This window comes from Ictalurus furcatus, chromosome 5 (genome assembly GCF_023375685.1).
Source record: "Ictalurus furcatus strain D&B chromosome 5, Billie_1.0, whole genome shotgun sequence".
Classification (NCBI taxonomy): domain Eukaryota; kingdom Metazoa; phylum Chordata; class Actinopteri; order Siluriformes; family Ictaluridae; genus Ictalurus; species Ictalurus furcatus.
Genome location: NC_071259.1, coordinates 189,944 through 206,098, shown reverse-complemented (window position 1 = coordinate 206,098; position 16,155 = coordinate 189,944). Strand labels below are relative to the sequence as shown.

Here is a 16,155-nt window from a genome sequence, read left to right as displayed (position 1 = left end):
AATTTTCATAATGTATACAGAGTAGAAAACTAAATAATACTATAAATATAATGCTGTACATGCAATTACATTTAAGTATAAATATATAAAATATATTTATTTTATAAATGAAAAAAGAAAAGTGTTAATTTGATGTATTGCAATCAAATTTAAAATATTACACAGTAATAAGAAATAAAAACTTTATGTAAGGAAACTTAATATAAAACAAAGATATATTATGGTAATAATGATCATACAGTTGTTTTGTTGTTGTTGTTGTTGTTGTTATTATCCTTGTTGTTTGTTATTGATGATTTTTGTTGTTATTAATGTTTGTTGTTATTATTATTGTTGATTTTGTTTATTGTTGATGTTTATTGTTATTGTTCTTATTGTTGTTTGTTGTTATGTCGTTATTGTTATTTTTATTGTCGTTGTTCACTGATGTTGTTTGTTGTACTTTGTTGTTGATGTTGTTTGTTATTGTTGATGTTTGTTATTGTTGTCATTGTTGTTTTGTTTTTGTTGTTTTGTTTGTTGTTGTTTGTTATTATTGTTGATGTAGTTTGTTGTTATTGTTATTGTTGTTTGTTGTTGATGATGTTTGTTGTTGGTGTTATTGTTGTTGTTCATTGTTGTTAGTGTTGATGGTGTTTGTTGTTTTGTTTGATGTTATTGTTGATTGTTATTATTATTGTTGTTGTTTGTTATTGTGGTTGTTTGTTGTTGCTGTCTTTCTCTTAATAATAACAGTTAAAATATTATATACAAATTATTTATTTTATAATAACACTGTGGTATAATATGTAATAATATAAATATAATGTAAACAATAAGTATATATACATTCACCAATAATTATATCATTATATTATATTACATTACATTGCATTATATTGTATTATATTATATTGTATTATATTATATTATATTATATTGTATTATATTATATTATATTATATTATATTATATTATATTGTACTATATTATATTATATTATATTATATTATATTATATTATGTTATATTATATTATATTATATTGTACTATATTGTATTATTATATTATATTGTATTGTATTGTATTATATTTTATTATATTATATTATATAGTATTATATTGTATTATATTATATTATATTATATATTATATTATATTATTGTGATATTATTGTGATATGATATGATATTATATTATATTATATTGTATTATATTGTATTATATTATATTGTATTACATATTATATTATATTGTATTGTATTGTATTATCTTGTATTATATTATATTATATTATATTATTGTGATATGATATGATATGATATTATATTATATTATATTATATTATATTATTGTGATATGATATGATAATATATTGGAACTGTTGGAGTTGAGTGGAAGTTAATGGCAGTGAGGCGGAAGTGTAAGTGTGTGTGTAACCGCGGTATGAAAATGGCGAGTTAAGGGAAGCCACCGCTACTCATAGGGTAAGAAGCTACACACACACACACATGTTTTAGAATACATAAGAAGAGTTTTAAGACAGTTGTAAGTGTGACACAGACCACAGTGTGTGTATATGTGTGTGTTGTGTATAAGTGTATAAGTGTGTGTGTGTGTGTTGTCGCGCGCTTCCTCACTTCCTGATTATTATTCAGTGTTAAACTCCTCAGTGTGTTTATTATCAAAGCCGTCATTAACATTAACACCGACAGAAACACTCCGTAGTGTGTGTGTGTGTATGTGTGTGAATATGTGTGTATGTGTGTTTGTGTGTGTGTGTATATGATGTGTGTATGTGTGTGTGAATATGTGTGTATGAATATGTGTGTGTGTGTTTGTGTGTCTGTGTGTGTGTGTGTGTGTGTATCTGTGTGTCTGTGTGTGTGCGCGGGCGCGCGCGCGTGCCGTGAACTGGATGTTGATGATTATTTTAATCTACAGTCGCCTCCATAACTATTGGAACAGCAAGGCCATTTCTGCCTCTTTCTTTTTGCTGAAGACTGAAGGGTTTGAGATTAAAAGAACAATGCACTTTTTTTTTTTTATCAGAACACCCAATTTGTACGGGAGCAAAAATATTGGAACACGTGACTGACACGTGTTTCTTGTTACCCAGGTGTGTCCTGTTAGATTAAAATCCGAACCTCTCGTCTCATCTCCATCTTTTGACCTCAAACCCAAATATCCTTGGTGTAGCGCACACGCTAATGAACTGTCCTTGCCGTTCCAGTAGTTTTGGAGGGACTGTAATTGTTATTTGTTAATTATGTACACACTGTAGGTGTTATTTGCGTGTGTTCAGGAGGATCATGGGAAACGCCAGCAGTGAGAGAAGTGTACAAGGTGAGAAAAGCCAGAGGAGCCGCGGCGGTAAAGACGCTAAAATCCTCCTGACTGATGATTCGGACCTGTTCCAGGATGATGCCAAGGTGACCGATGAAATGACACGTCACGTGTTCTAAAAGATATGCATATAGACATCTATTTATACACAGATAAATCTCTCTCCCTCTCTCTCTCTCTCTCTCTCTCTCTCTCTCTCTCTGTGCCGTGTTCAGGAGTTCCTGGCGTGGCAGAAGGATGCTCAGGCGGAGAGAAAGTGTCCAGTCGATCACCCCACAGTGTTTCAGTGGTCCGGTCCGGCGAAAGACGTTTATCTGTCCGGTTCCTTTAATAACTGGGCCACAAAAATCCCTCTGTCCAAGAGGTAAGACACGCCCACTCATCTCACCTCACTGTCCACCATACAAGTCTCCGTGAACAAGCCGTTACTATAGAAACGAAACAAGCTAGCTGGGTACCAAAGCACATAATTATCACGCTATATAATATTAAAATACTTTAATAATATGTCTGTAAATTTGATGTAGCGTAGCACTACTGCACGTATTACAGAACAGTTAGTGTTACCGGCTGGTCAGCGTGCTAGCTAGCTATCAAAAAAGGGCTAATATTTAGAAATAGATATCCACATGCTAGCTTGGTAGCAAAATAGCTATAAAATGGCTAACAGTCAACAAAGTGTGTAAACCTGAGGATTATTACCAGAATATCCACTTTGCTGTTAGTAAAGTCCACTAGGGGTCGCTGTGAGTGTGAATTTTGAATATTTAATTTAGACATTTTAAATGATTAAAAGTTCACACATTTTATATTTCATTAATCAAATTTGTGCCCGTTATTAAAAAGGTGGGAGGGGTGTTTATTTCCTGGCTGCTGATTGGCTGAAACGAGAACAATTGAATTTTAATTCAATTTAACAATCTTGAACAGGATTGTTTTCATTTGAATATATTTTATTTGTAATATTTTAATAGCATTATTTTAAAATCCAGGTTTAAAGACTTGTGTACAATTCAGATTATTTACTACAAATTCATTATGATTTCATTCAAAAATGAGTACAAATATTTTTCAAAGCATTGAAGTTCTAATGTGTAAAATTTCCATTTAGTGGGAGAACACAAGTGCACTCAAGCTAGGGGAAGAGGATAAGGGTATAGTAAATCGTGTTCTCCGACCGTGTTCTGTTAAGATCATTCGTAAATGATTTTCTCTCCCTGTTTCTCTCCTCTAGTCACAATAATTTCACGGGAATCGTCGACCTTCCTGAAGGAGAGCATCAGTATAAGTTTTACGTAGATGGACACTGGACTTTAGATCCTAAGAAGGTAAATACCGTTCAAAAATGCCAAAAGGACAATAAATCAGTAAACAAACATGTTATTTTTGTAATAAAATGTTTTTTTTCCCAAGAAAAAATCATTCTAGCTAGAACTATAACTGTTTACCGCATGAGTCGACGCAGCTAACTTTATATTTTAGCATTACACAATAACATACTCTGTATGTCCCAAAACTATTGGAACACAAGGCCAATTCATTGGTGTGTGCTCTATACCGAAGACATCTAGTTTTGAGATTATGAGATGGAGATAAGACGAGAGTTTAGGATTTCAGTTTTTATTTCCTGGTGTTTACATCTAGACGTGTTAAACAACATAAAACACACAACCTTCTGTATCAGACCACACAATTTCAGGTGAGCAAAAGTATAGGAACAGATCAGTCTTGAAGTAAATGAAAGTAAATAAGACCTAATATTTGGTCGCATTTCCTTCTTACTCGCAGTAACTGCATCACTCCTGCGCCTCACTGACACCACACTGCTGGTTTCTTCTTCTGTGAAGCTTCTCCAGGTTTCTCCTGCAGCTTCTGTCAGTAGTTGTTTGTTTCGGGGGGGGTTTCTCCCTTCAGTCTCCTCTTCAGGAGGTGAGGTGCTGATCAGTTGGGTGAAGGTCTGGTGATTGACGTGTCCAGTCTAACACCTTCCACTTTCCCCCTGATGAAGTCCTGTGTCGAGGTGGAAGTGTGTTTTGGATCGTTGTCTTGCTGCATGATGAAGTTCCTCCTGATTCATTCGGATACATTTCTCTGTGAACTGGTAGACACAATGTTCCTGTAAACCTCTGAATTCATTCTGCTGCTCCATCATGAGTTCATCATCAATAAAGATCAGTGAGAATGTTCCAGAAGCAGCCATGCAAGCCCAAGCCATGACACTACCTCCACCATGTTTCACAGATCAGCTTGTATGTTCTGGATCATGAGCAGATCCTTTCTTTCTCCACACTTTGGTCTTTCCATCACTTTGGAAGAGGTTCATCTTCATTCCAGAACTTTTGTGGATCATCTCTGTGTTTCTTTGTGAATTCCAGTCTGGATTTCTGACTCTTACTGCTGATGAGAGGTTTACAGCTCGTGGTACGGCCTCGATATTTCTGCTCTCGAAGTCTTCTTAGAACGGTGGATTGTGAGACCTTCACCCTGCCCTCTGGAGGTTGTTGATGTCACTGACTGATGTTTTTGTGTTTTTCTTCACAGCTCTCACGATGTTTGTGTCATCAACTGCTGTTGTTTTCCTTGGTCGACCCGTTTGGTGTCTGTTACTCAGTACATCAGTTTCTTTCTTTTTCAGGACATTCCAATTCATTGTATTGGCTATACCCAATGTTTGTGCGATGCCTCTCATTGATTTTCCCTCTTATTTCAGCTTCAATATGGCTTGTTTTACTCCCACAGACATCTCTCTGATCTTCATGTTGGTTTATCCTTTTTAACAACAAATGCAGTCTTCACAGGTGAAACTGAAGGCTAAAACCAAGAGGAGATGTTCCGAGCTATTTATTGTTTAAACAGTCAGTCTAACAGGACACACCTGGGTAACCAGAAACCCCTGTCAGTCACATGTTCCAATATTTTTGCTCGCCTACAAATTGGGTGGTCTGAAACAAAATGTGCTGTGTTCTATGTCGTTTAACATTCCTACACATAAATATCAGGAAATAAAATCTGAAATTTTTAACTCTTTTCTCATATTCATCTTTTGATCTCAGACCTAAATGTCTTCAGTCTTCAGCGAAAACAAAATGAATCGGCCTTGCCGTTCCAATAGTTTTGGAGGAGACTGTTAGCATTGCAAGTTGTTTTTTGGGGTTTTTTTTACATTAAATCTGAATAAGTTCTGTATAGTTTTTGTATTTATTATTGCTTTTCCTCAGCCTGTCATCACCACTAAATCCGGCATAGTCAACAACGTGGTTCTGATACGCAAGACGGACTTCGAGGTTTTCGACGCACTGAAAACCGACTCGGAGATCTGCGCCGACATGTCCGGTGGGTTGTTTTTACCTCTTTAGGAAATACCCGTAAACTTTTTGAAGACGTTAGTCAGAACGTTATGGCTTTTTATCGGTACTGTTTACGTTTGTTAGATGTTAAAGACTTTAAAAATCTCTCTGTTTGCTGTTCAGACGTCTCCAGCTCTCCTCCCGGACCGTACCATCAGGACCCGTACTTGATTACAGCAGAGGAGCGACTGCGCTCTCCCCCCATCCTGCCTCCTCACCTGCTGCAGGTTCTGCTCAATAAAGACACCGGCATCTCAGTGAGTCACCAAACCACACCATAAGAACACCACGTAGCAGAATCTCTGATAGCATGTAGGTTATAACGTGTGTGTGTGTGCAGTGTGATCCCGCTCTACTTCCTGAACCCAACCATGTGATGCTCAACCACCTGTACGCGCTCTCTATCAAGGTATGCTAATCACAACCGCAGTCTGTATGCTTAATTAGCGCGCTAATAAGCTGTGTCTTCTCTTACTGTACATTTATTCACTGAGACTTGAGCACATTAGCACACATATTAGCATGTGTTTTAGCTTAACCAACAGTCTAGCATTGTAATTAGCTGCTTTTTTTTTTTTTTAAAACTTGCTATACAAATACAGCATATATTTAACACACAGATTAGCATGCTAATTTCTTGTTTCTTAACTTGCTTTTCTTTCATTCACTGATATTTTAAACAGGCTAGCATGTGTTTCAGTTTAAGACACTGACAAGCATGCTAGCTAGCTAGCTATGCTTTCATTCACTTTAATCCACTTTAGGTAGATTAGCACTTGTTTTATATTGTAGTTAGCTGTATTTTAAATCACTGTATTTTTTATTCACTGTGATTTTTAGACAGGTTAGCATATGTTTAACCTTAACATACAGACTAGCAATATAATTAGCTGTCTTAACTCACTGTACTTCCATTCACTGCCGTATTAAACAAATTAGCATGCACTTTAAGTTAACAGAAACACACTGACTAGCGTGTTTTATTTTACTGACCTTTAATTTCCAGAGGTTTTAGATGGGTTAGCATGTGTGTTCCTTTGACGCACAGACTAGAACGCTAAAATGTTAACTGTCCAACACACATTAACGGTCACACTTGGCTGTGATTTGAGAACGTCTTCGCCACACGGCTAATTAGCAGTTAGAGTATGCGGTCAACGAGCTACGTTGGTCAGCGATGATGCTAACTGCCTGTGGTTGGTTTCCTCAGGATGGCGTGATGGTCCTCAGCGGCACTCATCGCTACAAGAAGAAATATGTCACTACACTGCTCTACAAACCCATATGAGCTTCATCATATGTGGCTACGTCTCAAACTGTGTTTTCAACACTATTCACACACACACACACACACACACACACACACACACACACACACACACGAGGAGGAAACCAAAATTCAGACATGAAGCAGCTGTAGCTACCACAGTCCATAACTGTGTTTTATAAGCTACATTCCAGTAAAGTATTAGCTTGATTAGCATTTTAAAGCCTGTGTGAGTGTTTATATTGAAGATTCATTCTCCAGCACTGATTTATTTACTTTACTGAATTTTGATGTTATGAAATATTTTTTATAACGTTCGTTAGCATACAGTCCAGTCTAAAGGTGAAATTTCATACTGAACGAGTGATGTTTCCTGTTCAGTAAATAAATAAATTGTTGGATAAAACCTTCTGAAACTGTTACTGAATATGGTATTCATTTAAACAAGACACATGATAAGCATAAGAGGGCGTGTCCCAAACCACACGCCATCATTCACCAACATCAACACAAAAGGACACAGCCATCAGAGTTTGCTTTATTCTTTATTCATTATGTGCACTTGGTGTTTAGCTGATGGAGTCGGTGTGGTGTTTAGTTGGTGGAGTCAGTGTGGTGTTTAGTTGATGGAGTCGGTGTGGTGTTTAGTTGGTGGAGTCGGTGTGGTGTTTAGTTGATGGAGTCGGTGTGGTGTTTAGTTGATGGAGTCAGTGTGGTGTTTAGTTGGTGGAGTCGGTGTGGTGTTTAGTTGATGGAGTCGGTGTGGTGTTTAGTTGATGGAGTCAGTGTGGTGTTTAGTTGGTGGAGTCGGTGTGGTGTTTAGTTGATGGAGTCAGTGTGGTGTTTAGTTGGTGGAGTCAGTGTGGTGTTTAGTTGATGGAGTCGGTGTGGTGTTTAGTTGGTGGAGTCAGTGTGGTGTTTAGTTGGTGGAGTCAGTGTGGTGTTTAGTTGATGGAGTCGGTGTGGTGTTTAGTTGGTGGAGTCAGTGTGGTGTTTAGTTGGTGGAGTCAGTGTGGTGTTTAGTTGGTGGAGTCGGTGTGGTGTTTAGTTGATGGAGTCGGTGTGGTGTTTAGTCTCCAGGTTCAGTGCCTCTCAGTTCTTGCACACTTCGCTCGGAAGGTTTTTGTAGTCGGGGTTGTAAGTGTGATGATGCTGGGCGAAGCAGTTTGCAGCGACTCGGTCACACTCACACACTGCAGCCTGGCATTTATCATTGGAGGCTTCAGACACACACACACACACAAACAATTGGGTCCAAAAATCTGAATGGACTAGTAAGACAAATATTGTGTGTGTGTGTGTGTGTGTGTGTGTGTGTGTGTGTGTGTGTGTGTTTACCTGAGCAGGTGATGGTTTTGTCAGAGCAGTTGAAGTTGTACACTTTGACATACGGCAGGTCGACTAAACCGGGACATTCTGGAAGTTTCCTAGAGTTCTCATAACACTTATCATGCACCAGACAGCATCTACACAAACACCACAATACAAAACAAAAACAACACAACTCACCTAGCCATTTAGCTAACCGCTAAACTAGTTCGCATTTATTAAATAAGTGTGAATACACTCCTGTTTTACATCGTCTTTACATCTTTATCCAAACCTGTCGGAGTATAACGTTACCATAACAACCATAACAACCACCACTGCCGTTTTGTTCGTCTCCAGCATTAGCTAGCTCGCTGGCTTGTGCATAAAAAGTTTATTGTATTCTACCTCTAATAATTTGCATATCAAACTCTGTTGAACCTGTTTAGTGACATCACCAGCTGAACTGATCCTGGAGATAATCTCTGAAACCCTGAAGAGTTTTGTGATGTAGTGACCGAACCGACCCAACAGAATAATCATCAGAATCAGCCATGTGAGAGAACACAGCTGAATAGCTGACTTAGCTGCTGCTAGCAATGAATAAAATGGTGGTTGTTATAGTGGTTGTTATGGTAACACTGGGGACGTTTTATACGTACTGATCGAGTTGGTCTTTGGGCGAGCCAGATCCAGAAAACCCGCAGTAACAGCCGTACTCGTTGTAAATGAAAGGATTCACGTTCGGCTGCGCACAGGTGATCATTTTGCCAAACTGCCACAGAGCGCGAGGTGGAGACTCGCCACACACCACACACACTGCGGGGAAACATCACAACATCAGTAACATCAGTAATATCAGTGTCACATCAGTGTTACATTACAACAAATTCCAAAAAAGTTGGGACGCTGTGTAAAATGTCAATAAAAACAGAACGCAATGATTTGCAAATCTCATAAACGCGTACGTTATTCACAATAGAACAGAGAAAACATATCAAATGTTTAAACTGAGGAAACGTACCGCTTTAAGGGAAAAAAATAAGGGAGTTTTGAATTCGATGGCCACAACACATCTGAAAAAAGTTGGGAGGGGGGAACAGGAGGCTGGAGAAGTAAGTTACCACCCGGAAGATTATTTTCCTATAACAGCACATTTACAATAACGTGATGAAGTGATTTATTCCTTCTATAGCGCAGCAACTATCAAATATTACTGTGTTATTTATTAATGAACGACACATCATACTTTTGAGCCTTTTTTAGTTGCGTTGAATTACAGATGAATTTATCACCTGTTCGGTGGTGTAATGAGGACGTGATCAAGAGAAACCGTCTCCTCAGACGTCACGGACTCACCTGTGGTCAAGAGCAGAATCCAGGACAGACGCATGATTCAGAAAGAGTGAGAAAATTTCTGCTGCAAAGCCTTGAAAAGAGCGAGGGATGAGGAGGAGGAGTGAGAAAAGGCCAGATGAGGTGACGGAAAAATCTGATATGCCAAAAAAAAACTACTGGCCCAAGGACATTTTTGGTATTTTTGGCAGACGCCCTTATCAGGAGTGACTTATTATTTATACATCTGAGCTGCTGAGGGTTAAGGGCCTTGTGTAAGGGCCTTAGGGGCAGCTCTGTGGTGCTGGGACATGACCTCACGACCTTTACATCAGAAGTCCAATATCACCACTGAGGACTGGGCAATTAAAAAGACATGTATCACCTGGTTACCCGTGTATTATAAATATGTTTTTATTCATTTTAAAGAGAAATTAAACAGAAAAGATCCTAAAATCACCACTTTGTTTCCTCAGTTTCACACTGTTACTCCCAGCTCAAAACTAAACTCAATAAAAATCTTTATAATATAAATAGGATTTGTAATATAGGAATTATGATATAAATAGGATTGATTGCGTATTACGGCACCTAGAGACCAATAAAACATATAATTACCCCAAAATCAGAAGATAAGAACTTTATTAGGTCGTATTTGGTTGTATATTATTAAGCCTAGTTCATATTAGCTCACATTTTCTTCACCATTCCTTACTTTATTTCTTACAAACAAACAATAAATGCAGCACGATGTAAACTTTAAAATGTTTAATTTAGTATTCCGTGAATTTTGTGATTAAAATGATAAAATCCTTTAATTATCTCTCTACTGGATTTTCTCCTCAGAGGATCATCTGTCATTTTTAATCCCCGCTTTTAAATATGATTCAGTCTGAATGTTAAGTTTATTATTATTATTATTTTAATAAATCGAACAAATCTAGGCCATGGTGCTGGAGAGAAAAGATCTCCGATAGAGTAATGTAGGATTCAGGATGAACGATGTGAGGAAGAGTGGAGAGTTTGGAGTTGGTGTCAGACTCTGTGGAGGGTGTGTAGTGTAGTGTAGAATTAGTTTTCTGATCTTCTTGAACAGGATGTGACGGTGTAAACAAGGATGGAGGTGATGTCGTCCTCTCGGCAAACATCCGACGTGGACCTGCAACGTGCCAGCTAACTTACTAATGCTCAGACCAGTCCAAAGACATGCACGGTAGGCTGATGGGCGTGTCCAAGGTGTCTGTAGTGTATGAATGTGTGTGTGTGTGTGTGTGTGTGTGTGATTGTGCGCTCCGATGGATTGGCACCCCGTCCAGTGTGTACCCCGCATTGTACCCCATGACCCCTGGGATAGGCTCCAGGTTCCCCACGACCCTGTAGGATAAGCGGTATAGAAGATGGATGGATGGATGGATGGATGGATGGAGGAATGGATAGATGGATGGATGGAGGAATGGATAGATGGATGGATAGATGGATGGATGGATGGAGGAATGGATAGATGGATGGATAGATGGATGGATGGATGGATGGAGGAATGGATGGAGGAATGGATAGATGGATGGATAGATGGATGGTATAGAGTACAGTTTAGAGTATGATAATGACACCAGCCTCAGAAACACTGCTGACTCTCGGGAGATTTCTGTGAGTGATTGTAGTAAACAATTGTTACTGTAGAAAAGAGAAACTCCTTGTCAGCTTTGAACATGAACTTTCCAAACGCGTGAGTAAAGATTGAGACGAGACGTTATGAAGCTGAACGCATTTCAGTTTATTATTATTTATGCGAACACTGCTAAGCTACAAAACAGAATTATGCTAGAAATAAGCAGCAGTAATGAGGAAGATTGCATTTTTTATTTTTGTTGCAGTGTGTGCTCACTTTTGAGAACGATAAACTCAGTATCGGTGTGTGTGTGTGTGTGTGTGTGTGTGCTATACAGGTCTCTCACATATATATTTATAACGTAATGTACAGTCAGCATCGTTCCACAGCCTGTATGGTGTTATCATGTGAGGGTTATGCTTTGAGTGAATTTGCCCGCAGTCTTCTCCGTTCACACGGGCATCCCAGTCATCCGGCTGTCCTTCATCCCAGAGACTACAAACACACACACACACACACACACACACACACACACACACACACATACACTTTTACACTTTTACTCACTTTACTCTGCCATTGTCCACCACTGTTTTCATTTACCTTGTTACATCACAGTATCGTCTCAACCATCCGAGCCTAAATATGTGTTTGTTTTTGTCTAATAAGTGCTTGTACTGTCAATGTCTGAATCTGAGCCTCATCACAACAAACACACACACACCCACACACACACACACACACACACACACACACACACACACACACACACACAGACGACCATCTATCAGTGTTTATGTTTAGTTTGAGATTTGACCGTATGGATAAGGGGTCAGGATTTGAGGTTATGTTTGAATGCTTACTGCTCAGTGGAATTAAAGTCTGTTCCATCGACCCAGCTCCAGGTCCCCTCACCATCTCTCTCAATCAGACCTATCCAATAACTCAGATGTTCTTCAGTCACCTGAGATATGTACTCCTGAAGAAAGAGAGAGAGAGAGTGAGATTCCTATTATTATTATTATTATTATTATTATTATTATTATTATGTGACGTTGTTATTCTGCATTTCCTCATCAGTGCACCACATTAGTAGTAGGAGTTAGGGGTCAGTGTTTAGGCTTTACCATCTCCTTACGGTCGTTCACCACCATCAGGTGAGCTCTTCGTTGGACGCAGTTCTTCTCTGCATCGTGCCAGATCAACCTCTGGACAGACACGTAATAACACTTATTGCTGTAAAAGACCCAGTCATTCTCACAGGAACCTGCACAAACACATTTTATATGAGTGTACAGACAACAGAGGTGACGCGATCGAGAGATAGATTGAGTGAACCATTGGCACAGCCTCACCTCTCAACGGTAGTGGCACTGCAGGTTCATGAGACGAACTAGAATCTGCAAGAGAGATCAGTATGATTATAGATACATAAACAATGACCTGTAAACAAACAGATGGTGAGTGAAAATCGCCAACCTCGCCTTAACACGTGCTGTTCATGTCATGTAAAGCTAATACGGTTGGACAGGCCACGCCCACTAGTGACATCAGTAGCAGCTGCTACACACCCACAAGAGATAAACTACAAGCTATCCAGTATTGTCCAGTAAAAATATTGTGAGAGAAAATTATCATATACATAGGCTTGCGTATTAATAATCCAGAGGGAGGGGCATACTCTCTCTCTCCTCTGTCAATCACAGCAACACTAGCCAATCACGGCGTCCCGTTTGGAAGCTGTCGTGTGATAGAGGAGAGCTGCCTGATGGATGGGAATTAGCCATGACTACACCGGGGAGAAAATCGGGGGAAAATACATTTTAAAAAGTATTAAGAAGGAACGTGTGATGATCTTGTTCACCCGTCTGAGCAGCTTTCATCGCAGTGACTGTCTGCAGCGAGGAGGAAATGTCCGACACCTGCTGGCTCACCTGAGTGACTTTTATAAACACATACAGAAATAACTGTAATCATACTGCATATGACTTTAGATAAAGGCATACATCATCTTCTGCTTTGGCCTCAACAACACCACAGCAAGAAAAGTACTTCTGCTGCGTCCAAATCTTATACATTTAAAATATATATATATATATATATATATATATATATATATATATATATATATATATATATGTGTGTGTGTGTGTTTGTTTAACTAGTAAGATAACTTTGAATTTATTAGAGTTTTTAAGAGTGAAATTCTGCGTGATGTACTTTTAATTCCCACTGAGAGAGTCAGCAGGAGCAGGAAGACCGTGAGCATGCCAAACATGATGTAAATCCGACGGTTCTGTTGGTCTGAAACAGAAAAACACCCCAGATAATTATTAAATGACCGTATATAAAGGCCAGTCCTGATTTCTGTAAATCTACAGAGAGAGATTAGATTTGAAATGATCACAAATCAATAATATAGAGACGTCACTATTCCTGAATCATAAACTTGAATTATAAAACAACCCGTGAGCTACAATTTTAATAAACCAGCTACGTCAGAAACGATCGTTATGGTAAACAAACTAGCACGAAGTATGTGATTTATACAGTATAAAATGTGCTTAGCATGAAATACAGGGTTTAAAGCATAACATGCTTAGCATAAAATCATTTTTATTAGCATAACATGTATTTAGCATAAAACACTAGGTTTAATTAGCGTAATATATACTTAGCATAGAAGCACAGAACAATGCGTTTAATTAGCGCGATATGTGTTTGGGGGAAATACAAGTTTTTAATTAGCATTTATGTGCTTTGCTTAAGATACCGGTTATAGGTCGCATAAAATTTGCGTAGCATTAAATGTTGGTGTTAATTACATAAGCAGCTAAATCTAACCAGCTTTGTAAACACAGTACTGCGCTGTTAGCTAGCTGCCTCTCATTGATTATTAGCTGACAGTAAAGTTACAAAAAAGTACCAGTTAAATTTGCTAGGATTCTAGCTAATTAGCTAGAATTAGGTGTGGTAGCAAGCTAGCCACCATTAGCTAGCTATTAACTATTAGTTAAGCTGTTACTTTATGCTAAGTGTTAAAATTGTGATGACATCATCATGAAAATGCTAGCTCTAGCTTCTAGCTAGCAGGTCTGTCGACTGAATGAAGTCGTGACTCACTCTGTGTGGATGTGGGAGCTTCACGACGATGTCGCTCATCGCTTTCGGACTCTGACGAGGTGAAGCGGTCATACTGCATCGTCTCCATAACTGTACAGCAACAAAAAGGGTGGACGAGTCAGATATTAATATAAATAAATAATAAACACTGTGTGTGTCACGCTGTTGCAGTAAAATAAAGCTGATTATTTTCCCATAATGGCATGTCCCCAAGTGTTTTATTCCTCTCGTATCACAGCAGCTTGCTAACGATTACATTTTTTATCTTTATGAAAAACGGCACGTCATACTTTTTATCCATTTGTTGTTACCTTTAATCTCCATGAAACAAGTTTAACGGTAACTTAAATAGTGAATAAGACACACAAAAAACGCAGCTTGTCAAAAATTGTCAGAAAACTTAAAGTTACAGCTTTACCTCTGACACTGGAGACTCCTTCCATACATGTTACATAAACATCTCCTCATAAAAAACTCCATCATATCAACGCTTACACGCCTTTTTAATACGTTTATTATCAGTGGAGCATCCACTGTACACGTCCCTGTGAACGAGCTGTTGCTATAGAAACGATAACGTATTAGAGCGAGCGCGTTAAAATAAACCTGCGCTACTGTCAGAGCCGCTGTTCTAGAAAACTAATCAACACCTCCTGACCAAACAGGATTCAACAGCGCTGTGATATAATAATTAATAATCAGATAATGTAGGATATTGCTAATATTTACTGCAGATGAGGTGGTTAAAAGATCGTTTTAGTTTTATTTTGCTGATTTGCATAATATTTAAAGATTCAGGGCTGGATTTAGAGAAAGGATTTTGAATAAGTTGGACTTTTATTATTCGCTCTATACATATAGATTATAATATAGACTAAAAACACATTTTAGATTTACTCTCAGCTGTTAACACTGCTGATAATAATAATATTATCACTAATATCATCATCAGAACTTTATTAAGCTCGAGTTAATGTGCTTTTATTTATAATCTTTAAAAACTTTTTTTTTAAATGTAATGTTTTATTATGTTTATTACTATATAAATGAGTTTATCAGCGTGCATTTTTAAAAGAAATTGATTGGTGAAATCCTCACCAGCTCACGGCGGCAGGGGATGGTGTCTCTGAGCTGCTTCAGCTTCTGTAATCACCAGGAACGGACAGAAACAATCTCCAGAAATCACAGCGTGTTTACGATGCGAAGGTCAGTAACTGCACTGAACACAGAGCTTTAATGTGGAGCGCTCAAGCGTGTTGAATATTAACCTGTAGATCAACACAGAACACAGAATTTCTACAATTACAGACACTCCAGATCTTCATCTGACCATCTGTCCTGAAAAACAGCACGTTACTGCATGTCAGGATTCGTTTTAGGAATAAAACCTTAATATGCATGGTGTTAAATATGTGTGTGTGTGTGTGTGTGTGTGTGTGCAGTAAATAATATATTCCTATAGTATAGAGTGCATTTATAGAGAATCTTTTATTTGGATTCCAAAACACTTTGTGCCAAAATACATTAATGATCATTTTTAAGTAAACAAAGTAACAAAAACACCACAAAAAATACAAATGAGACCCTGTTTCTCTGTGAGTCCTGTCTGTCTCTCTGTGTCCTGTCTGTCTCTCTGTGAGTCCTGTCTGTCTCTCTGTGAGTCCTGTCTGTCTCTCTGTGTGTCCTGTCTGTCTCTCTGAGTCCTGTCTGTCTCTCTGTGAGTCCTGTTTGTCTCTCTGTGTGTCCTGTCTGTCTCTGTGTGAGTCCTGTCTGTCTGTCTCTGTGTCCTGTCCGTCTCTCTCTGTGTCCTGTCTGTCTGTCTCTCTCTCTGTGTGTCCTGT

General features: G+C 38.3%; 3 protein-coding genes across 4 annotated transcripts; 1 reads left to right on the top strand and 2 right to left on the bottom strand.

Moving 5' to 3' along the window:
• The first annotated feature begins 1,388 nt into the window (after positions 1-1,388).
• On the top strand, positions 1,389-7,361 carry prkab1b (protein kinase, AMP-activated, beta 1 non-catalytic subunit, b). Of its 2 annotated transcripts, none has more exons than XM_053623986.1 (8): positions 1,389-1,466; positions 2,285-2,411; positions 2,541-2,689; positions 3,560-3,653; positions 5,544-5,658; positions 5,796-5,929; positions 6,013-6,081; positions 6,883-7,361. In XM_053623986.1, exons 2-8 carry the CDS (start codon positions 2,292-2,294, stop codon positions 6,958-6,960), a joined length of 759 nt encoding a protein of 252 aa, XP_053479961.1. In that variant the 5' UTR covers positions 1,389-1,466; positions 2,285-2,291; the 3' UTR covers positions 6,961-7,361. The 2 variants fall into 2 exon arrangements, with proteins under 2 accessions (XP_053479961.1, XP_053479963.1); XM_053623988.1 differs by having other exon boundaries at positions 1,395-1,466; positions 2,264-2,411.
• A 104-nt stretch (positions 7,362-7,465) lies between these two features.
• On the bottom strand, positions 7,466-9,656 carry pla2g1b (phospholipase A2, group IB (pancreas)). Its single transcript, XM_053623994.1, has 4 exons — positions 9,607-9,656; positions 8,910-9,066; positions 8,278-8,405; positions 7,466-8,159 (listed from the first exon to the last, which is right to left on the bottom strand). Exons 1-4 carry the CDS (start codon positions 9,638-9,640, stop codon positions 8,032-8,034), a joined length of 447 nt encoding a protein of 148 aa, XP_053479969.1. The 5' UTR covers positions 9,641-9,656; the 3' UTR covers positions 7,466-8,031.
• Positions 9,657-11,332: 1,676 nt separating this feature from the next.
• LOC128607288 (hepatic lectin) lies at positions 11,333-15,542 on the bottom strand. The gene is made up of 8 exons (XM_053623990.1): positions 15,413-15,542; positions 14,315-14,404; positions 13,412-13,495; positions 13,056-13,133; positions 12,547-12,591; positions 12,319-12,458; positions 12,055-12,170; positions 11,333-11,686 (listed from the first exon to the last, which is right to left on the bottom strand). The coding sequence occupies exons 2-8, from the start codon at positions 14,400-14,402 to the stop codon at positions 11,521-11,523; spliced, it is 717 nt and encodes a 238-aa protein (XP_053479965.1). The 5' UTR covers positions 14,403-14,404; positions 15,413-15,542; the 3' UTR covers positions 11,333-11,520.
• Positions 15,543-16,155: the final 613 nt, after the last annotated feature.

Coding starts and splice junctions, on each gene's coding strand:
- prkab1b (XM_053623986.1), top strand. CDS start 2,292: ATGGGAAACGCCAGCAGTGAGAGAAGTGTACAAGGTGAGAAAAGCCAG. Junction 2,690..3,559: donor AAAATCCCTCTGTCCAAGAG/GTAAGACACGCC, acceptor TCTCTCCTCTAG/TCACAATAATTTCACGGGAA. Junction 5,930..6,012: donor ATAAAGACACCGGCATCTCA/GTGAGTCACCAA, acceptor GTGTGTGTGCAG/TGTGATCCCGCTCTACTTCC.
- pla2g1b (XM_053623994.1), bottom strand. CDS start 9,640: ATGCGTCTGTCCTGGATTCTGCTCTTGACCACAG. Junction 9,067..9,606: donor GATTCTGCTCTTGACCACAG/GTGAGTCCGTGA, acceptor GTTTCCCCGCAG/TGTGTGTGGTGTGTGGCGAG. Junction 8,406..8,909: donor CCCAAAGACCAACTCGATCA/GTACGTATAAAA, acceptor GTGTTTGTGTAG/ATGCTGTCTGGTGCATGATA.
- LOC128607288 (XM_053623990.1), bottom strand. CDS start 14,402: ATGGAGACGATGCAGTATGACCGCTTCACCTCGTCAGAGTCCGAAAGC. Junction 12,459..12,546: donor AGTGCCACTACCGTTGAGAG/GTGAGGCTGTGC, acceptor GTGTTTGTGCAG/GTTCCTGTGAGAATGACTGG. Junction 11,687..12,054: donor GACTTTAATTCCACTGAGCA/GTAAGCATTCAA, acceptor GTGTGTTTGTAG/TCTCTGGGATGAAGGACAGC.